The sequence below is a fragment of the Wolffia australiana genome, chromosome 13 (genome assembly GCF_029677425.1).
Source record: "Wolffia australiana isolate 7733 chromosome 13, ASM2967742v1".
NCBI lineage: Eukaryota > Viridiplantae > Streptophyta > Magnoliopsida > Alismatales > Araceae > Wolffia > Wolffia australiana.
In genome coordinates this window covers 6468117-6488231 of record NC_135847.1, presented here as the reverse complement: position 1 = coordinate 6488231, position 20115 = coordinate 6468117, and the positions used below count along the sequence as shown (strand labels likewise).

At 40.5% G+C, this 20115-nt stretch overlaps 1 protein-coding gene across 1 annotated transcript; it reads right to left on the bottom strand.

Annotated features, from left to right (window-relative positions):
* Window positions 1-12413: 12413 nt before the first annotated feature.
* Window positions 12414-18828, bottom strand: LOC144710871 (SRP72 RNA-binding domain-containing protein). Its single transcript, XM_078584710.1, has 6 exons — window positions 18667-18828; window positions 17849-17991; window positions 15235-15593; window positions 14685-14781; window positions 13450-13737; window positions 12414-13380 (listed from the first exon to the last, which is right to left on the bottom strand). The coding sequence occupies exons 1-6, from the start codon at window positions 18806-18808 to the stop codon at window positions 12559-12561; spliced, it is 1851 nt and encodes a 616-aa protein (XP_078440836.1). The 5' UTR covers window positions 18809-18828; the 3' UTR covers window positions 12414-12558.
* Window positions 18829-20115: the final 1287 nt, after the last annotated feature.

The window sequence follows — 20115 nt, the reverse complement described above, 5'->3', positions numbered from 1 at the left end:
ACTAACCTTATGAAAGGGATAATGGATGATGGATGATGGATGACATATGATGGATGACACATGACGGATGACTAATGTCAGATGACAGATGACAGATGACAGATGATGGATGATGGATGATGGATGATGGATGATGGATGATGGATGATGGATGATGGATGACACATGACGGATGACCGATGACAGATGACAGATGAAAGATGATTGATGATGGATGATGGATGACATATGACAGATGACCGATGTCCCTTGGAGAGTGGAGCTGTCATGGAGGTGAAGCTTGGTATATTCGTCACCCGCAGCAATGGATATTAAATATTTACTAACCTTATGAAAGGGATAATGGATGATGGATGATGGATGATGTATGACATATGATGGATGACACATGACGGATGACAGATGACCAATGTCAGATGACAGATGATGGATGATGGATGATGGATGACATATGACAGATGACGGATGATGGATTACAATTTCAGACCGAAAGAGGCTCAAATGGCCTTATATCCACTCGCCCATTAGAAGGCATGTAAGGAGTTATATGAGACGGACTACGACACGAACGAAGGGATGATTTAAAAAGACTATTGAGCAGACCTTGCAGACAGAAATGGGTGGGGCAGCAAGGGTTTTGTTCAACTTTGTTCTGAAGTCAGGACTGACTGGTGACAGATTGGGAACCGTTCTGTTTGTCATCTGTCTACAAACTACTACGACTTTTCATAAAATACCACTTGCTCATTTGATAATGGTCTTCGCCTATCTTGGATGCTGATATCGGGTCATTTCAATTAACTAACACCACACAAATTATTGGGTTATTTCAATTAAATTTACATATCTTTAAGATTAAAATGACCAAATATGATTTTACACAAAATTATGAATTCACCTGGATTTAATGGTATTTTAAGGAATCTTCGGACATCATATTCTAAATATTAGTTTTCTGATTATGAATATCTTTAATGCATTTGTTGAGATTATATTCTTGTAGATAATAACTTTCTAAGAATGAATATATTGTATTTTATGAGTTAATTTATTTTATAAGTACTAGTTGGAACATATATTTCTAATTATTAGGACATCTAATCACTATGAAAAGGTGTCAATATGATATCGTAAATCGCGATGCCATACTGCCCAATCATTGACTGACAAGCTCTGTTTTATTTGTAGGGGTGACATGGACCAATGGAGAAAAGACAAATTTAAATCACAGTAAATGTGATTCATAGATCAAGAAAAAATGATTAAATAAATCATTTTAGAAAAGGTCAAAATTTTCCGGAGGCAGACGTGATGCACCGTAAATTATCAAAAAAGAGTGATGCTGATATGGAGTGCAGAAATGTGTCACCATTTTACGCAATCATTGGGAATCTTTTCCTCTATGACGTGAATGACACGCGTAGATGTGTCATTTAATAGGGAAAAGATAAAAAAGAAAAAAAAAGTGATTTTTTATATTTTCCTCTCCGCACGAACAACAGGTGTTCTTAGTTCGGCCGATTAGAAAAGATGATGTGATAGTACTAATGATTAAGTAATAACTGTTGAATATTCTAACTGTTAACTAGAAATAAGGGAGAGACATCACTGACGACGAGGAAAAATGGAAGGCCAAGATTGCTCCAACTTTAAAGCTTGAGCGTCGCTTTGTCTTTACTGCCTACTTCCATCCATTCATCAGATCTAAAATCATCCTTAAACTTGATTCCCACATTTTTGGTCTAATAGAAAGCTATTGAGTTTGTGAGATGCATGAATCTTGTTCTTGATGTCCTGGGTGTGTGAGAAGAAGCAACAAAGAAGAGGGGGAGCTTACATGCACTCGTAAATCGCCATGATCCTGGAGGAATGTAAGGATATACTGTAAGTATTATCATCTTCCGTTGGTTCTTCTCAACATCATCCTTAACTTAGATCGATTTCCCCCTAATGTTCTACCTCCATTACATTTGTGTACATTTTGATCATGTACTAACATTTTCATGTCATCATATCATCATCATCTCACTCATTATTCCCTTAAATGAATCACTCTTTACGTCACTCCCGTTCATTCTTGTTGTTACTGTCACTGCATCCTTGCTCTCGCTCAGTCTTCTAAAATTCTAATTATCAATATCTATTGTTTAATATAATCATCTCAAGTATAGTAGTAATCATCACTGTGTCGCCTTGTATTTCCTCATTGCTCAACTCAATATTTTTTATGTATCTCATCTCATCTCACTAATAAATATTGAAACAATAATATACCCTTAATTATTATTCCCTATGGAGACGATACTTTTTCATCACTAGCTAAATTTACTTAAGTGACTACGTGTATATATTTGTATTGCTTTAAACTAAAAAAAACAAATGGCATTAAAATCCTATTTTTGGTGCTCGTCATTAAGTTGTTCATGCTTCCATCATCTATACATATTCACACAATCCTCAACATATTGAATCTCCTCCATCTCGATGAGCGATATTGTCATTGTACCTTCATCAACTATGTTGTTCCATTCGCATCAAGAGTGGACGGAAGCCAAGGATAGAAGGGAAAAATTATGGTCCATGAAAAAAAATTTCAAAGTCTTCTCATATTTTTCCTGAGCTTATCAGGGATTGATATATTCCAATTGATAGGCTGAGTTTCTAGCCTGTGGGGCACCAAGCTATTGCATTGTGATCTATAAGATATAAAGGAATATATCAACTCTCACATGTAACCTTTAAGGTCATCAGTTAACATGTTTTTATAATCCTTCATCCTCTTGATGATCTTTAGTATGGAAACTTGCAAGTCTTAATTGGTCATTTGAGTTAGTACTAATGTTTTAATACCTTGGCCAAGGACTTCATTGTACCTTCATCATTGAGCTATCTCCTCTTATATCAAGAGCACATGATCACATCTTGATCACTCAATATTCTTGAACTTCTTGCTGCACTACAGATAAGGCTACTTATATTTCGCGATTAATAGGTCATATTCAAAGTACAACCATCCAGCCATGATAAGCAACCATGATGTGTATCAACCTGATTGAACATTTTTTATAATAACATTCAAGGATTAATATTTTAATCAGTTCAATGATATCTTTCCATTATCTCTCATTAATTTTTCACACCAATGGTTATAGGATCAACTATACTCATCATATGACTGAGAATAAAATGATCCAACTCTAGCCAGAAATTTTGATGTCTTTCTCGAGTATCCTCTAAATTGGAATATTTAGAATACATGATTAAGTACTAATAATCTCCATATTATGATCTCATCATAACTCCTTACTCATTGCATGTATTAAAATATTCTATTATAAGAATGACACATGCATAATAGAGAATATATTTTATTAACATTTAATGAAATACTGAGTGTGTGGTTGACTTTCCAGCCAAAAGATCTTCATCAGCCATTACATCCCCGTTTTCCACTCTTTTACAAAGAGGGACATCACTTCCATACTCATTTGCAAATTGGTAAGCCTTCACAACATACCCAACTTTCATGTATCAAACGGAAGTGGCCAACAACATACATTGTTTTGTTGGTGAGAAGACAAGAGAACAGCGCAAATGGTTCCCATGGGCTGAATTTAGTTACAACATGACCTACGACTCTTCATTAAAGACTTATCCTTCAAGGATGGTCTACAACTAGGAGTGACCAATGCTCTTCTGATATGGATCTCCTCCCTAGGTGCAGAAGTGAATCAAATCCTAGACATCTGGAATCATATGTTGCATGTCTTGAAGGCAAGTCACATCCATGCTCATGCTCAATGAATAGTTTATTTTGTGACAGACATTGCAGTGACATCATCTTTGAAATGGATGATCTGGTGTACCTCAAGTTGTACCCTTATGGATGTGTAACTCTGGCCCAACAAACAATTGAGAAGTTGTGGCCTCAATACCTTGGTCACATCCTTCAGCAGGTGGGAGTAATGGTGTGTAACATGGAGTTTTCATCCCTTGTGAAAATTCACATTGTATTTCATGTCTCAGCTAGTGTTCAGCCGTTTGATATCTGTTCGGTATCCGATATCCAACGACCAATATCCGACAAATGACAAGGCAGTTTCTGATACCGGATATTGGATATTGAATGGTTATCGACATTCCTATCAATAACGCATATTGGGATGGATATCAACTGGGCTAGGGATGAGGCGGATATCGGATATTAGATATCAGAATCCGATATATGTATATTGATATCCGATATTCTGATATGTAGGTATAATTTTAAACTCCAAATCCTAATATCCCATATGGAAGAAAACAAAACTTTTGATGCATAAATATAATATGAGGTAATAATTTATTTAAAAAATTGGGTGCTATTTACCTTCAAAACATAAATTCATGTTCATTGTTGGTTTTATCTCTCTAATCATAACCTGTTGACCGACACTTTCTCTTGTTACCTATTGGTCAAAGGATTTCCTCTCTAGCCCATTGACCAATGACAGCTTCTAAGTTCCAACTTCAAACTTACAAGTTTCATCGAATAAACCTTTTTTTACACGGATTAATTTGTTGGAATATCAAAATACGATATCCAACTCGGACATCTAATATCGTCATCCATTTCGAGACATATAACGATATTGAAACATATATAATATCGGATATTGTTACTGTAGCAACCGATATATGATATCATCATTCGATATTGGGATATTGGTAAAAAAGGATATAGAAACAGAACTGTCCATACCCAATTCAGCATATGTCTGTATGTCCGGATACCGTCATCTGATATCGAGTACGGGTCATGCAAACAGTAGTCTCAGCTTTAGAAGATGTTGGGAGATGTGGATGTTGGGTTCTAGAGACCTTGATCTGGATGAACAAATCAAAATGATGCGTAGCGGACGACTTTTGCGAATCGAATGGCATCGACAAAAAACATTAAACGAAGTACCTTTGCACAAATCTGATTCATGATTTATTTGATCCCAAAGCGAGATGAGTCGAGCTGCTCAAGTGTGCAGCCTCTAGATGTATCCACGCAGTCCTTGGCACGTTGGATCTCCTCCTCTCGTTGACAAGCCACGTTCTTTCTACGTCAGCGTCGTTACGTCATCCCGATCACATCAGGGATGGAGAGGGGGTGTGGGGAGAGTAGAGAAGAAAGGGAAAGGCCCCTGAACAATTCTGGCCTGGGTGAATTTTGTTCATGGACTTCCCCTATTTATACTAAGAGGGTATTTTTCATAAAAAACGCCCAAAACTTAAGTATATCTTCCAACGTCCAAAAGACCATTTGCGTGTGAACCTCTAGGCCCATGTATCAGTCTAGTTAACGACTCCAGCGGCCCAATAACCTTTATTGGCCTTCCAAATTAATTAACTATATCATCTTATAGATTAATTAACGTCGGATCGATTTAACCTAATCAATAGGTCGAGACTCCGACACGTGGGGTGCCAAGCTACACCTCGTGTCATAGAAGATAAAAAGGAGTGTGTATCGACTCATTCATGGAACCTGTTCGTCATCAGTTACCGCGTATTTATAATCCCTCATCCACTTGATACTCCTTGGACGACTTAGGGTATGGTCAAATGTCAAACCCTAATCGATCATCCGAGTTAGTACTAATGCATTTGGAAATCATCGAAGAACTCTTCTCCGATATTTCACTGTCTTGGCCAAGGAATTCATTGCATCGTCTTCCTTGAGCTGTCACCTCTTATATCGAGGGTGGACGTTCCCATCTTGACCACTCAATCGTCTTCGTGAACTTCTTGATGTATCCAAACTAAGATCGTTTAGAATCCCATGATTAGAGACTCGTTGGCCATAGCCAAAGTACAACCTTCTGTCCACAAGACGTCTTTGGTATCTCAGGTCGAAGGACAACTTACACAACCGTGATGTGAATCAACCTGATTGACAGTTCGGTATAATACCATTCAGGGATTCGTACGGATCAATTTAGTGAACTCTTTCCACTAAAGAGCACCCACTATCTATCCTTAGTGTCACCACACTAATGGCTACGGGACCGGCCATACTCATTATATGAGTGAGGCTAGATAGTGATATTCTATCCGGATACTTCGATGTCCTTCTCGCGTATCCTTCGAATAGGAATGTTTAGAACACATGCTTAAAAACTAGTGATCTCCATATTACAATCTCATCATAATTCACTAAGTAAGATCATGTATTCATGGACTTCATTATACGCCTCACATGTGCACTATAATGAATATGTTCTATTAATGAACATGGAACGAGATGTGGAATGTATGATTGGCTTGCCAGCCACATATATTTCCGTCAGTGGATACATCACAGAAAGTACTGCCATTTCTGTGAGAATATCGTTTTTGGTTGGTTATATCGAAATCGTTGGTCCATAATTTAAACAGTTGGTATCTTTCATGTATGTACACGCAAAATGGCATCACCTCCCCCATTTTGAGGTGATATGGGAAGACACATTACATATTGAAGAACCCTTGTTTGACTTTGAACTTTTGGAAAAGTTTATTCTTCAAGGGTAGATATTTTTAGTATCCAATACTGATCTACTAGAATATGGGCCGTAAACATCTTAAAGGCCTGAGGCTAGGGGCACAGGCCTAGGCCTGCAAATACATCACAAAACCCCTATCCTAGTGATATTCCCCTTAACACAGAACAAATAGAGGGACTATCACGAGAGAAGCATTCATCCTAATAGGTCCAGGCAAAAAGGAACCAGCAAAGGAAATTCGTGAAGCTCCTTCTCTCTCCCTCACCCAGCATCTGTATCCCAATCCCAAACCTTTCCATCTTACCATGTCCTCTCTTCCTAGGTGACTCTCTCTCTAGTGACCAAACCAGTATGTAGGTGGTTTCTCTCAACCTTGAGCCTTTGCTATTTTCCTTTCCTCTACTGATGAACCTCCTTGTGTTTCTTCTTTCTATCTAGATCCCTTTAAATGTGGTGCATGCGTAATTTCCACTAGGAAAATTCATCATTTTTCAATAAATAGTGCACAGGGAAGCCACAATCTCAAATTCATTTTCCACAAGAGTGTTAAGGAAATAGTGATTCATCATCCATTCAGTACTTTCTTGTGTAGGAAGGATCAGGGAAACTACTTTTGTTTGGTGTAGTGTGGATAGGGTTTCTGGAAAAATGATAGGAAAAATTTAGATGGAGGATTCAGGACTGAATGGGTGTCCATTCATTTAAGTATTCAAACGGTTCTTCGCATTTTGATCATCATCCAAGTTATGCATCCTCACCATCCTGTCATCGGTCTCATTCCATCATTCATTTACGACGAATAATGGAGAGAGAGACAAAGTGAAAGAGAGAGGCAGAAGTACGTAGAGATAGAGTACAAGGAAGAGGTCGATAGACACAGAGAGCGAAAGAGAGAGAGAGAAAGAGAGAAAGAGAGACAGAGAGTGTGTGAGAGAAAGTGAGAGATAGAGAGATACATAGACAAAGAACAAGTGAGAGAGAAAAAGAGAGAAAGACAGAGACACATAAAGAGAGGGATGGAGAGCTAAAGAATGGGAAGATACTGGTTTTTAATGGCCTGATAATGCCAATTAATTCCAAGTATATATCTCCTTTGTAGAGATCAACATCCATTATGATGGATGATGCTTTAGGAGGGATGAAATAGGATTAAACATGCACTTCAAGATATGTTTTCATCTTCATGTTAACAAAGAAGATAACAAATGTAGCATCATCCATTATGATGGATGATGCTACATTTGTTGTCTTCTTTGTTAACCTTACTGTCAACAATCTCCATCGTCATCTTAAAAAAAATCATTATGATCATTGAAAACAACATGATTGATGATCATTATTTGCCTTGTTAATGAAAGTTAGCTTCTTTGCCAACAGCATACGAGCCATCATCATCAAAAAAATTTATTGTTAAAGACATTTTTTTGTCAATGATAGTCATCATCTTTGTCAATGATAAATGTCATTTCCATCATCGTTGAAAGATTATTGATTGTCATCATTGTCGTCAAGAAAAATTCATCCTCAGATATATTTGTCCTAGACAATAATAATTGGCATCCTTATCAATGATGAATGACGTAGTCGTCATCAATGAAAGTTGGTGTCTTCATCCTCCTAGACAATATTCATCGTCATCATCATCAATGACAGTCATTGTCCCCATCAAGAGTTGTCATCCTTATCAACAACAATCATCATTCATTTAATGAGATTTGCTATCAATGTCAACGACAATCATCATCCATGCCAGCAAGATTCATCATCTCTTAGAAATAGTTCTCATCGTCAACAGTTCATGTCCTCATCGATGTCATCAAATTTGCCTCCCTCATTGAAGACGCTTCCAAAAACTTTATCCAGAATCATTGTAAATATATTTTTTATCTTCATGAATAGTTGATCCTCCTTGATGATGCATCTTTCACCATTGTACCAGGAGTTATCATCCATTATGTAGAAAAAAACCATCATCCACAACAATTATCATCCTTCTAAACAAGCATCATCCTCCTCCACAATCATCAATCAGTGACTATCATTTGGTATGGCAGTCAACGTCCTCATCAACAACAGTGATAACCTGTATTAATTCAATATATTAAGTATGATATATGATGTATGCATATGCATCATAACTGATGTAACACGACTCCATGAAATCGTCTGCTCGGTTTGCATCACAGGGAATTGACGGATGCAATGGGGCGAATGAGTGATTCAGAGGTTAAAACAATGAATTGTACGTCGATTGTTGCCGACTAGGATGATAGACTAGAGAGATGACACAATGGGTCTAGGGGCAGGGCAGGCTCCCAATGACCCAACAGATCCACTCGAACACTGACATTGTGGGAGGCAATCACTGCCCGTATATGTTCACAGCCATCATCGATAGCAGACCTAACCCGACACCTAAGAATGAAATATCTTACTCTCACGTATCGGTTACCCCAAAGACACTAAGCTCCGCAGAGGAGCGTCGAAGATGGCACTGACGGAGATAACCAAGCTTAAAATAAGGGAAGTGGTGAGAGAGCGTGACCTGATTGTAGAGGCGCTTGATTGACAATAATACTTGGAAAACCCCGCGATAGGCAACGACATGTTCGGGATGTGATGCCCCAGACATGACGGGATGGATGACGATCCGTGACGGATGACGACATGATGAAATTTTTGTCACATCACCGTCCCATCACACATCTGAGGATTTCAGAAAAATCCATCACATTCGCGCCACCATCACGATTTGGGACATATCCGTCACTAGACGACGTCATCGTCACGTGTGACAGGAAAAAAAATCCATCCGGAGGAGAGAGAATTGGAGGGGCATATCTCAAATTATTTTTGGACAGTCCCCTTTTGAGAGCGTGAATTAATGAAGGGACTTTTCAGTAAAATGCCATGAAATCAAGTTAACGACTCCACGTAGTGAAATCTAGGACATCAAAAAGCTCAAATCTTACGATTTTTAATCTTTTTTGGTCATTTTTAAAAAGTCATCACAGCCGTCATCCGTGATGGCCGTCGTGTCTCATCACATCACACGTCCGATGCCCACAGTCACTGCCACGCCCAGTTCGTCATCCGTCACCGTCACCAACACGAGTCCCTAATTTTGTCAGGCGGAAACTTGGCTGTGAACGTCCTCTTGCGTCACGTGCTCACCCTCATTGATCCGCATGGCCGGCTTGATCTGCCCAGCCCCTCCGGCCGGATCGCTCTTCACCTCCTAGGATCAATGGTGCCCCGACTTTCATCAACGTTAGGATGATCCCCGCAGGCAGTCCTTAAGCTTTCGCCTGGTCCACATTCAACATCTGCTAATCTGTCCAACCTACAGAAATTGCCGGACTTCCCACTGGTCGAGATGCCTTGGCGGTGGTGCATGGCAACCAGTTCTTCAAGAGTGGGGCAAAATAACGGATGATGGTGTGCGGTAGTGGTTCTTCCAGCGATGATTTTAAGGATGACATGGTGAACTATTGTGATGATTCGGCCTGCAATCATCTTCTCCTCAGCTATTCTACCGAGTGATACCATAAATCTCTATATGGGAGAGGGTTTAACCTCAAAGAGAAAACATGCAATTCCAAATTTCACGATGAAGTCCAAAGAGGCCATTAGGGCAGACCATGCCTTATATGGGTAATGGTGGTTAACCTAATGAGCCCATTAGGGGAATTATTCAACGAGAGACATTCCCCTAATGGCCCAGATTAAAACAAAAGCAACACGAAAAAAGATACGGGGCCCAAAACGCGGGGGCCATTAAAGGTTCATAAAAGCAAAATGCAGAAGTAAACAAATTGCCGGACCAATCATCAAGCTGTGTACTTGAAGCTCTGGTCATTCGTATCGGCTCAGGCTCCACGACTCGGCGGCTGGCGAGCTTGAGCTGGAACTTCCCCACGGTTCGCCATCAATAACTTTATATCCAACTTTTCTTACCTACATAATCTCCCATCCATTTATTGTCATACATCATCCTCTTCTCATTTACATCATCAATCCTCTATCATCTTGGATGGATGACCAAAGATTGATGGCTGTAATGTTCCCGTCCATCTGTCCACCAACATGGAAGATGGAGAAAAATGGATTCGGATGGAATGAATGAAAAACTTGCTGGAAATATATGTGGCATACATGCCACTTGCACATTCCGCATCACATACAATACTCATTGGTAAATTATATATTTGCAATAATGCACACACGGTGCTGATAGTTGAAATATATGAATACATGCAATGACTAATCTTTAAACAAATATTCTAGATATTCTTATTTGAATTATACTCAAGAAGGACATCAACAAATCCAAATAGTATAACACTGTTATATCCCACTTATACGATGATTGTGGCCAATGATATAGTTATTAGTGTGGAGACATTTATGATAGATAGAGTGGGTGATCCTTGGGGAAAGAGTTAACTAAATTGATATATGAATCCCTAAATGGTATTATACCTATCTTAAGTCAGGTTGATTCATGTTAAGGTTGTGTAAGTCATTCGTAAACCTCATACACCAAAAACGCCTTGTAGATGGATGGTTATGTTTTAACCATGATCTACAGGTCTCTATTTAGAGAATCCCAAAATGTCCTAACTCGGATGCAGCAACAAGTCCATGAGGGTGATTGTGTAGTCAATACTCAAGAAAGATGTTGTAGTTAATTCTTTGGCGAGGTTGGTGGAAATATCAAAGGCGTTCTCTAATGATTTCATCATGCATCAGTACTAACATGAATTACCTGTCAGAGTTTGACGGTTAACCATATCCTAAGTCATTCAAGAGTCTCGCCCGGATGAGAGATTTACATCAATCGATGACAATAAAAGTTACATGCAAGAGTTGACACTCTTTTGTATCTTCTCTAGGACACGAGGTGTAGCTGGGCACCCCACAGGTTAGTGTCTTAACCAATTTATTAGGTAAAATTGATGCTTGATTAATTAATCTATATGTAATATAGGTATGTAATAAATCCACTCATTAAATGTTAATGGGCCATCAAAGTTATTAACTAGACTGATAAATGGGCGTAGAGGGTCACCCACACTCAAGGTTTTGGATCTTGGTGGATATAATCTATGTTTAGAGACTTTTATTAATTGTTCACAAGTACGCGGACTTTTGTGAAAAATTCCTACGGAAAAATTTCTCAAATAGTATTAACGCAGAATTTTAAGAACTCATTAAAAACCCCTGAGAGTCAGATTGAGTGCCCCCCTCTTTCTTGTCTTACTCTTCCTAAGTGTTAGATCTAGTGGAGACTAGATAGAGGGAAAATTGGATTTTTAACAGCTCAGTTCGAAGAAAGAATAAAAGTTTCAATGCTCCCTAAATTTCTAGAGGCTGAGCATCTGAATGTCTTAGATACTCAAGGAACCAAGAAATCATGGATTCAATTGGTCCAAAGGTGTTTTATTTTATTTTCCTACGATTTCGGTTTTCAGATCTGTCTTTCATTTGATATTCCAATACGCAATCAAGTTCAGATCATGTTGATCAAGGCACAAAATTCCCAGCAGAATGGTCATCAGTCCACAAGGCCTAAGGGTGGACATGGCCAGAAGGTCAATTAGATGGTAGACTGAATGATTAAAGGAAGAGAGATGGTGCAACAAAGCGAGAGAGATAGCAATGGGCACGTGACATGTTGCTGAAGATACGGGCAGTTTGCTAGCTATAGGTGACAACGGCTACTAGGAGTTAATTGTGTTAAAAAATTACTACCCAAGGATGGATTCTGTATTGCTTTTTTTCATCACATTATATTTTAGGCGATAAGTCAAAAAGGAAAACAGAAAGCTCCTGGACGTGGGGGGAATATCAATCATGATTTCGTCCGATAGACACGTGTGAGTTTAGAACTCAGAAAAGTCAACCTCAAATAAGTTACCTTTCATAGATTCTTTTAAATTCAGTTCAAGTAGAGGGTATGCTGAAAATTGTTTATCACTCAAAGAAGTCAAAACAAAACCGAAGAAAAGTAAGAGAACAGGAGCCCCCAGAACGGTCAACGGAATCAAGACCGAGCTTTCTTTCTTGATTTCCCACGACCCGCTTTCGCAGCAGCCGCAGCCACGGAACCGGCGGCAGGGCCGGGGGCAGAGTTCCCGGCGCCCCCTTCTTTGGCAGGCGGCGCCACGGCACCTTGCGAGCCCCTCACCTGGTGACGCTTGTCTTTCTTCTTAGGCCGATAGCTGGACCTCTCCCTCCTCGGCAGCCACCTCTCCGGGTCTGGGGGGGGCCCGGGATTCGCAGGGTCAAACCCCTTGGGAAACCTCGTCTTCCTCTTCCTCTTCTTCATCTTCTTCTTCTTCTCCTCCGGCGGCGCCGCTACCGGGGCTTGCCCCTTCGCTCGGCGCTTCTCGAGTTCCTCGACGCGGACAGCGGGCAGCCCCCGTAGCGGCCGCAGCCGCCTCTCGTAGCCCGCCGCCTTCTCCGGGTTCAACCACGCAGACGCTCTCACTAAAGCAGCCAATGCGGCCACCGGGGGGCTCGTCCAGCCCGCGAGGGCGGAGTCTAGAACTGCGGCAGCAGCAGCCGGGTCCCCAGCCCGGTCCAGGAGGCCCGCCAGCGTGGCCGCGGCCGCGGGCGCGTGCTGCAAGCCAGGGACTCGAGCCAGGGACTCGGCTGCCACCCTGGCATGACCGGCAACAGCGGCAATCTGAGCTCGGACAAGAAGGACTGGCCCGGCCCTGTCCCCGGCCTGTTCCGCAAAGTTTGCGAGAGCCTCCTCGGCCTTCTGCACGTTCTTCGCCCGCACGTGGACTGCTGCCTGGAGCAGCGCCACCGTAGCGCTCTCCGGCTGGGCCGAAGAGAGCCACGTCACCATATCTTGGGCCTGTCACGAGGGGCTTTGAATTTAATTATATATTTTTTTGGGAGAGGAGAGGTAAGAGGAGAGAAAAACCTGGTCCAATTTGTTGGCCTGCAGGAGGAGGAGGACCCGGTTGGCGTAAACGGCTTCCTTCTGCCGCGGGAAAAGGTTGGATTTGAGGCCGTCGGCAAACTCGAAGTGGCCCTTGGCGCCGTCTTTCTTTACCAGCTGGTCGAGCTTTCGGAGACCATCAGAGACGTCCTTGCCACCCTTCAAGGCTATTAGGTTGTTTGTGGCCACGGCGACCGACGAAGCATCTGCCAGCTTTCTGGCAACCACATCTGAGTATGCCTGAAGGGCTTCATCCGTCTGGCCTTGCAACTGGAAAAAAAAATGAAGAAATTTTTTGGTAGTTCAAAACGAACGATTGGACGTGGAAATATTTTCCGAATTCATCAGTAAATGGATTAGATTAAGCATAATGGTGAATTAAGGACAAATCAACAGGGATCTAAGGGTTTGCTTTAAAAATTTGATCAATTTATATTTAATTCAATCCATTAAATGATGAACAAGGGAAATGCTATGCTTAATTTAATCCACTAACTGATAGTTGTTAAAAAATCAATTAAATGTCAAAAGATTTTCATAATTAATTGATTCTATTAAGAAACATGGGGAAATAAGGATTAAGTCCTCAATGAACTGCGGGTTGACATTTTTGAAACTCAAACATATTGGATGAGTGGAACGAGAATAGAGGGAAAATGGAAAAGAAGAGGACAGAAAGAAAGCACCCAGCTGAAATTGGATGAAAATCAGTTGAGATCAAGAAATATTTATAGATTTGGGGAGATCGGCAGAAATTGGGAAGAAATTCGATCAGTTCAACAGATCGAATACAAAACGAATATATCGAGGCCTTGGTATTTTCATATTAATGGGTTGAATATAACGGTGAATTAGGGTCAAATCACAGGGTGTCAAGGTCTGACATCTAAAATTCAATGAAAGAGGGGTAATAAGAAAGGGGGAGGATAGAGTAAAAGATCAATCGAATCTACTCTAACAGATATTGGATGAAAATCGTCGTGGAAAAAGATGGAGGATAGAGTAAAAGAATAATGGGGTCTACTCCAACAGACATTGGACGAAAATCGTCATAGAAAGAGGGGAATTCGGGGAAGTTTTCGGAAAAAAATTGCAGAAATTCATTAGATTTAACCGTAATCTATAACAATATTAACTTATTTTTTTCTTTCAAAAAAAATGTTAACTTATTTTTTAAAAATTAACTTTATTAACTCTTGGATGGTTATAATCATCACCTGCTGAACGTAGGCAAGCTGGACAGTAATTGGGGCAAGTTCGCTTTCCATCTCGTCATCCAAGATATCATCCTCCATTAACGTCTCTTGGCCAATCCTGACAAAAACGACCACATTTCAGAGCAACCGTAGATTTTCACAGATATTTGTGAAGCTTTCCAAAAGTTTGATTCATATTATGGAGGATCCAAAGATGAATTTACTACAAGTGATTGGCCACAAAGATTCGCTTGAGGACCTGTTTCTACATATATAAAGATGAATTTACTACAAGAACGGAATCTCAGGTGGAAGTTCTTGAAAAGAACTTGGATTCAATATTTGCTCTGCTTTCAAATATTTAAGGATGAATTTATAGCAAGAACTGAATTTCAGGTAACCGCAAATGGAAATTACATTCTAAATTGAGTAAGAAAAATACGTGACATTCTTTTTTATACTTTTGAGAATTTTTAGGATACGAAGTCCAAAGGACTAATGACACTGTTGTGAGCAGAAACCAAAACATACAAATCGAGGACAGTTCTGTATATGAATTGAAAATTTATACCTTCGAGCCGAAAGCAACATCCGTTCAGCATCTGAGTACTGTTTTTTTTCAATCAAAGAGCATGCAGAGTTGTAAGCCAGCTCGAAGCTGCTGGATGGTTTGATCTTGAGGGCATCCATCGTTTTCTCCACGTCCGGAGACCTTCCCGCAGAAATAAGGGCAGCTATCATATTTGTTTTCATATCCAGTGAGTCGATCTTGAGCTTCCGAAGTTTTTCATAGATCTCCACGCAGGCTTCCATTCTACCCAGCCGGTATAGGATCTGGGCTTCCAACTGGAGAATGATCGCAGTTTTTTCCATTGATTGCAGAGCTTCCAGGGCTTCATTCAGCTTGTTCTGCCTGTACAGGCAATAAGCCTATTGTGGGGAATAAAATTCAGGGTAAATAAAAGTCCATTTACTGGGACAAGAGGTAAATAAATGCCTATCTTTATGCATTAAAGAAGTCAACAACAAGCCTAGCCCCAACTTGAGGGAAAAGGATACTCAGCAAGTAAGAATTCAAGGCTGCTGGAAACTTAGGTAAGATTCTGCACGGCTAGGGTTGGAATCAGTTGATCAGCTCAGGCCCCGACCCCGCCCAAACTTGACCCAACCAACCATTGGATTGGTCAATATAAGGTTTTGTTGGATCGGTAGATGGACAATCTTTCCTCCTCCAAACCAGCCCTTGGATGAACAAGAGGAGAGATAAAGAGACCCAAGAAGGAAAAACAGAAAACACAACTTGTTGATAGAAACTAGATCAGTTCCCTTGTATCCCTTATATAATGGGATACAAGTGGGATTACATGTAACAGTAACATATAAAAGGAAATAACATTAAAGGAAATGACAATACAGGAAAATATCAAATAAAGGAAATAGTTAGCTGACAGGTTCCAATAGTGTCGGTCCCGACCGGACCAGCAACCTACCTCGGCATCAGGTCAAGCCAAATGATCTCATAATGTAACTACTTATACATGTTATTAGCATCAATTCCTAATGTTATATGCATATATTTCTTAAGTAGGGTACCTTGAACCAAACCTCTGACCCTGTCAATCCAAATGAATAAGTGGACTAACCAAGACAATAGAATCAGGTGACTCAATCCCGAACCCAGCCTCCTGGACTGGTCGGGTTAGTCGAATGAAGGATCATGTCACACCAGCCCACCCAGCCCAGGTTGGCCTGCCTTTTTAGTTGGGTTAGTTGACCTAAGGGTACAGTTGGATTGGGCAACCTGAACCAAGATCGATCTGACCCCAGGTTGACCCAACATCTGATGCTAATATAATTGGATCGATCGACTGAACCAAGATCGATCGACCTGCCCTCTTGTTTGGGTCTGGTCAGTTGACCCAGTCTCCCAAGTAACATAAACAGGCCAACCTCTAGGGAGGTTCACTACAATTGGATGACTTGGGAACTCAAAACATGCTCACTGTTAGATAGCCATTTTATCTTTAATTTCTATGTTACTGCATTTTGTTGTAAGTGAGCCACATTTTATAAGTGGTTCACCTCTCCATTTCGTTATGTTCCCATTCGAGTGAACTTCATCCCATTTTTGTATTTCGTAAGTCCTTTATTCTCACACGAGAGGGTGAATGACATAAATGACTCATGTGAGTGGTCAATTATATCACACGTGGAGAATAAGTGACTAACCTGTGATTGGGCCTTGGCCCATAATGTAAAAGACCCTGTACTTCAACCGGGAACCCTAATTCAGTTAGTATAACGTTTATTTCGAAACCCTAAAATGCGCTTGGGGTGGCTGGAGGCTCTGGAAGGGGCGTTCTTCATCTCCATTGGGGATTTCTAACAATGCTTTAAAATCTTAAAACTTCCCTTTATAACTTTCTAATATTTATAAAATAACCATTTAGCCGAGAGAGAACAGAAGCGATAAGTGATTATTTTTTAAAGCAATAAAACAACGGGGTGTATCAGATTTGAGTCTTCGTTCGCTCGAGCTGTATGGGGATCAAAGAAGCTCCAGGGGGTGGATGTGGCTTCTGATAAGGCCTGCAGGGACTCCATCAGGGGAGGCACAGGCAGGGAAAGGCTCCTTGCGGTGTTATGGGTGATATGTCAACATTGTAATGAGGTTGTATTGCAAGCACAGGCCGTCTCACTGGTTTCGGAGGGGTTGAAGAGTGGTAAGAGGGTCAATTATGGCCTTTCATGTATTTCGCATTACTATATATATTCAGCTATAGGTTGGTCACCGATCTCCATTGATCTTTGCTCTTTTTCCTAAGAAAACATCATATTCCGCGAGCTCCTAAATTTTGTACATGAATAATTGATGGAAAGTTGAGAAAAGAATATTGAAGCCAGGATAAGAGCAGAGATCAATACCAAGATCAAGTTGGATGAACACGACAAGGAACAAAGGTTGGGTACAAAACATAATATTGTGCCTTAAGAAGCAAGACATGATGTATCCGGTATGGATCAAGGTTTTTTTCTCAAATGCGTCTGCAACCTAGATCAGAAAACGTGAATGAATAAATATCCTACTTGAACTTTAGAGAATAAATATTACGTGTGAGCCTCGGGAAATTTTGAGTAATTCTCCAAAAAGAATGAAATGTAAGGCTGAAATCCCCTGATCTAACCTTGTAGAAGCCAAAGTCGGCTGTCGATCCCTTAGCTGCTTCGGTATTGATGCACAATAGCGCACGATCAATGGAGTCTGCCTTAATCAAAGCCACAATCTTACAGCGGAGGGCATCCTCGTCTCCAGGCGACGCCGCCAATACTAGACCAGAAATGCAAGTTTGAGGAAAAACTATAGTATCCCGAAATCGAGCAGAAAATCCATCGCCGCAGGAAATCAGAAGAGAAACACGAAAATGTCCAAACCACACATCGATCTGAGACGTTAGGACGCCAGCATTAGAACTGAAATACAAATTTGAGGAGAAAACTGAATTACCTCGAAATCCGACAGAAAAAGGCATCCGCAAAAGGTTAATCAGAAGAGAAACTCGAATAAAAGCTCATCACAGCTCGATCTGCCACCACATCCGTCATAAATAGAACAGAAATGCAACTTCATTAAAAAAACTGTATCATGGAAGAAAATTTGACCAAAAAACTATCCACAGCCGGGAAATCAGAGGAGAAACACAAAAATCGTCCAAACCACACCTCGATCTACGACCTTACTACGCCAGTCCAAGAACAGAAACGCGAATTTGAGGAGAAAATTGAGATACTTGCGAAATCCGACCGAAAAATCCACCAAAGCAGTTCAATCAGAAGAGAAATGTGAAAATAAGCTCATCGCACCTCGATCCGCGACCTTCTCAACCAGAAACAGTTCAGAAATGCAAGTTAATGGAGAAAACTTGATCTTAACCGAAAATGTTAGAGAAAAAAACTGAACAATCCCGAAATTCGACCAAAAAACAGGAAAATCATCCCCTCGCACCTTGATCTGCGACCTTAGCCACCTTCTCGAACTCCATAGCCTTGACGTGGCGCTGAAGCGTGGAGAAAAGCTCTTCCACAGGGACGGCGGCCGGCGCCGCCGCCGCTGGCGGCAGCGGCTTCGTCTTCCCCTTCGGAGGCATTGCGAATGAATCAATCCTCACCTTCCAAAAATCACTTTATAGTAATCCTTCCGCTTAGTCCTTTTAGACGGATGACGGATGCCGTTTTGGACGAACGGACTTCCGTTCAGTCATCCGTCCACACCATTTCAGTTAGGGTTCCACAGTCCTGGTCCCGGTCTGGTCCTACTTTTAGCAAGGACCTAAACCTTACCTAAGGATTGGTCCGGTTCGGGCCATCATGATTAGATCATGTTGACTTGTCAAAGTCGAAGAACAAATGGCACGATAAAAAAAATTTGGTGTGGACTTCTTATCAAAGGGAAAATGTGTAGCAAAGTCACATATAAAGCCCATCTTGAAAAATGAAAAGAAGAATAAAATTGGGAGATTATAAATGCATAATTAAGCATCAGGGAGTTGTATATCTACTATGTTTGAGCTTTAAATATATTTGTCGAAGAATTTCACCAACATTCGATTTAATGGTTTGTACTTAGCTTGGCCCAAAATGAGCCCACTAGCATGAATCGTGGGCCCAATAAATATCTACCACAGAATTTTAATTCAGGCAAGGTAGATTGAAGTGCTTTGTAGCAATTAAATAAGATTTACCATTTAACTGGGAGACACATAAGTGCGTAATTAAGCAATAGGGAGTTGTATACCACTATGTTTGAGCATTAAATCAAAGAATTTTACCAACATTCTATGAATGGTTTGTACGGCTTGAATCGCGGGCCCAATAAATATCCACCACAGAACTTTAATTCAGGCAAGGTAGATCGAAGCGCTTTGTTGCAATTAAATAAGATTTACCATTTAACTGGGAGACACATAAATGCGTAGTTAAGCAATAGGGAGTTGTATACATACTATGTTTGAGCATTAAATCGAAGAAGTTCACCAACATTCTATGAATGGTTTGTACGGCATGAATCGCAGGCTCCAAATATCCACCACAGAACTTTAATTCAGGCAAGGTAGATTGAAGCGCTTTGTAGCAATTGAAATTACATCAAAAGTATTTATACTGTTTTTCTTTTTTAACATGGGATAATGGATGCTAATCTTTTAAGCTGGTATGAGGATATCAACATTCAATGTCAGAATTTGACATCTGATATCGAATTTGATATATGTTACTGGCATCTACCACATCCAGAGCCCAACTATATATGTCCCAATATCAAGTATTGGATGGACATTCATTGATGCAGGATGACTAGGGGAGATCAGGTAGGAAAGACTATCTAGTGTAGGGTGGGATAAATCAGACCACAATTCACACGATCCAATTCGAAGATTTAAGTCCGGTGTAAATACTG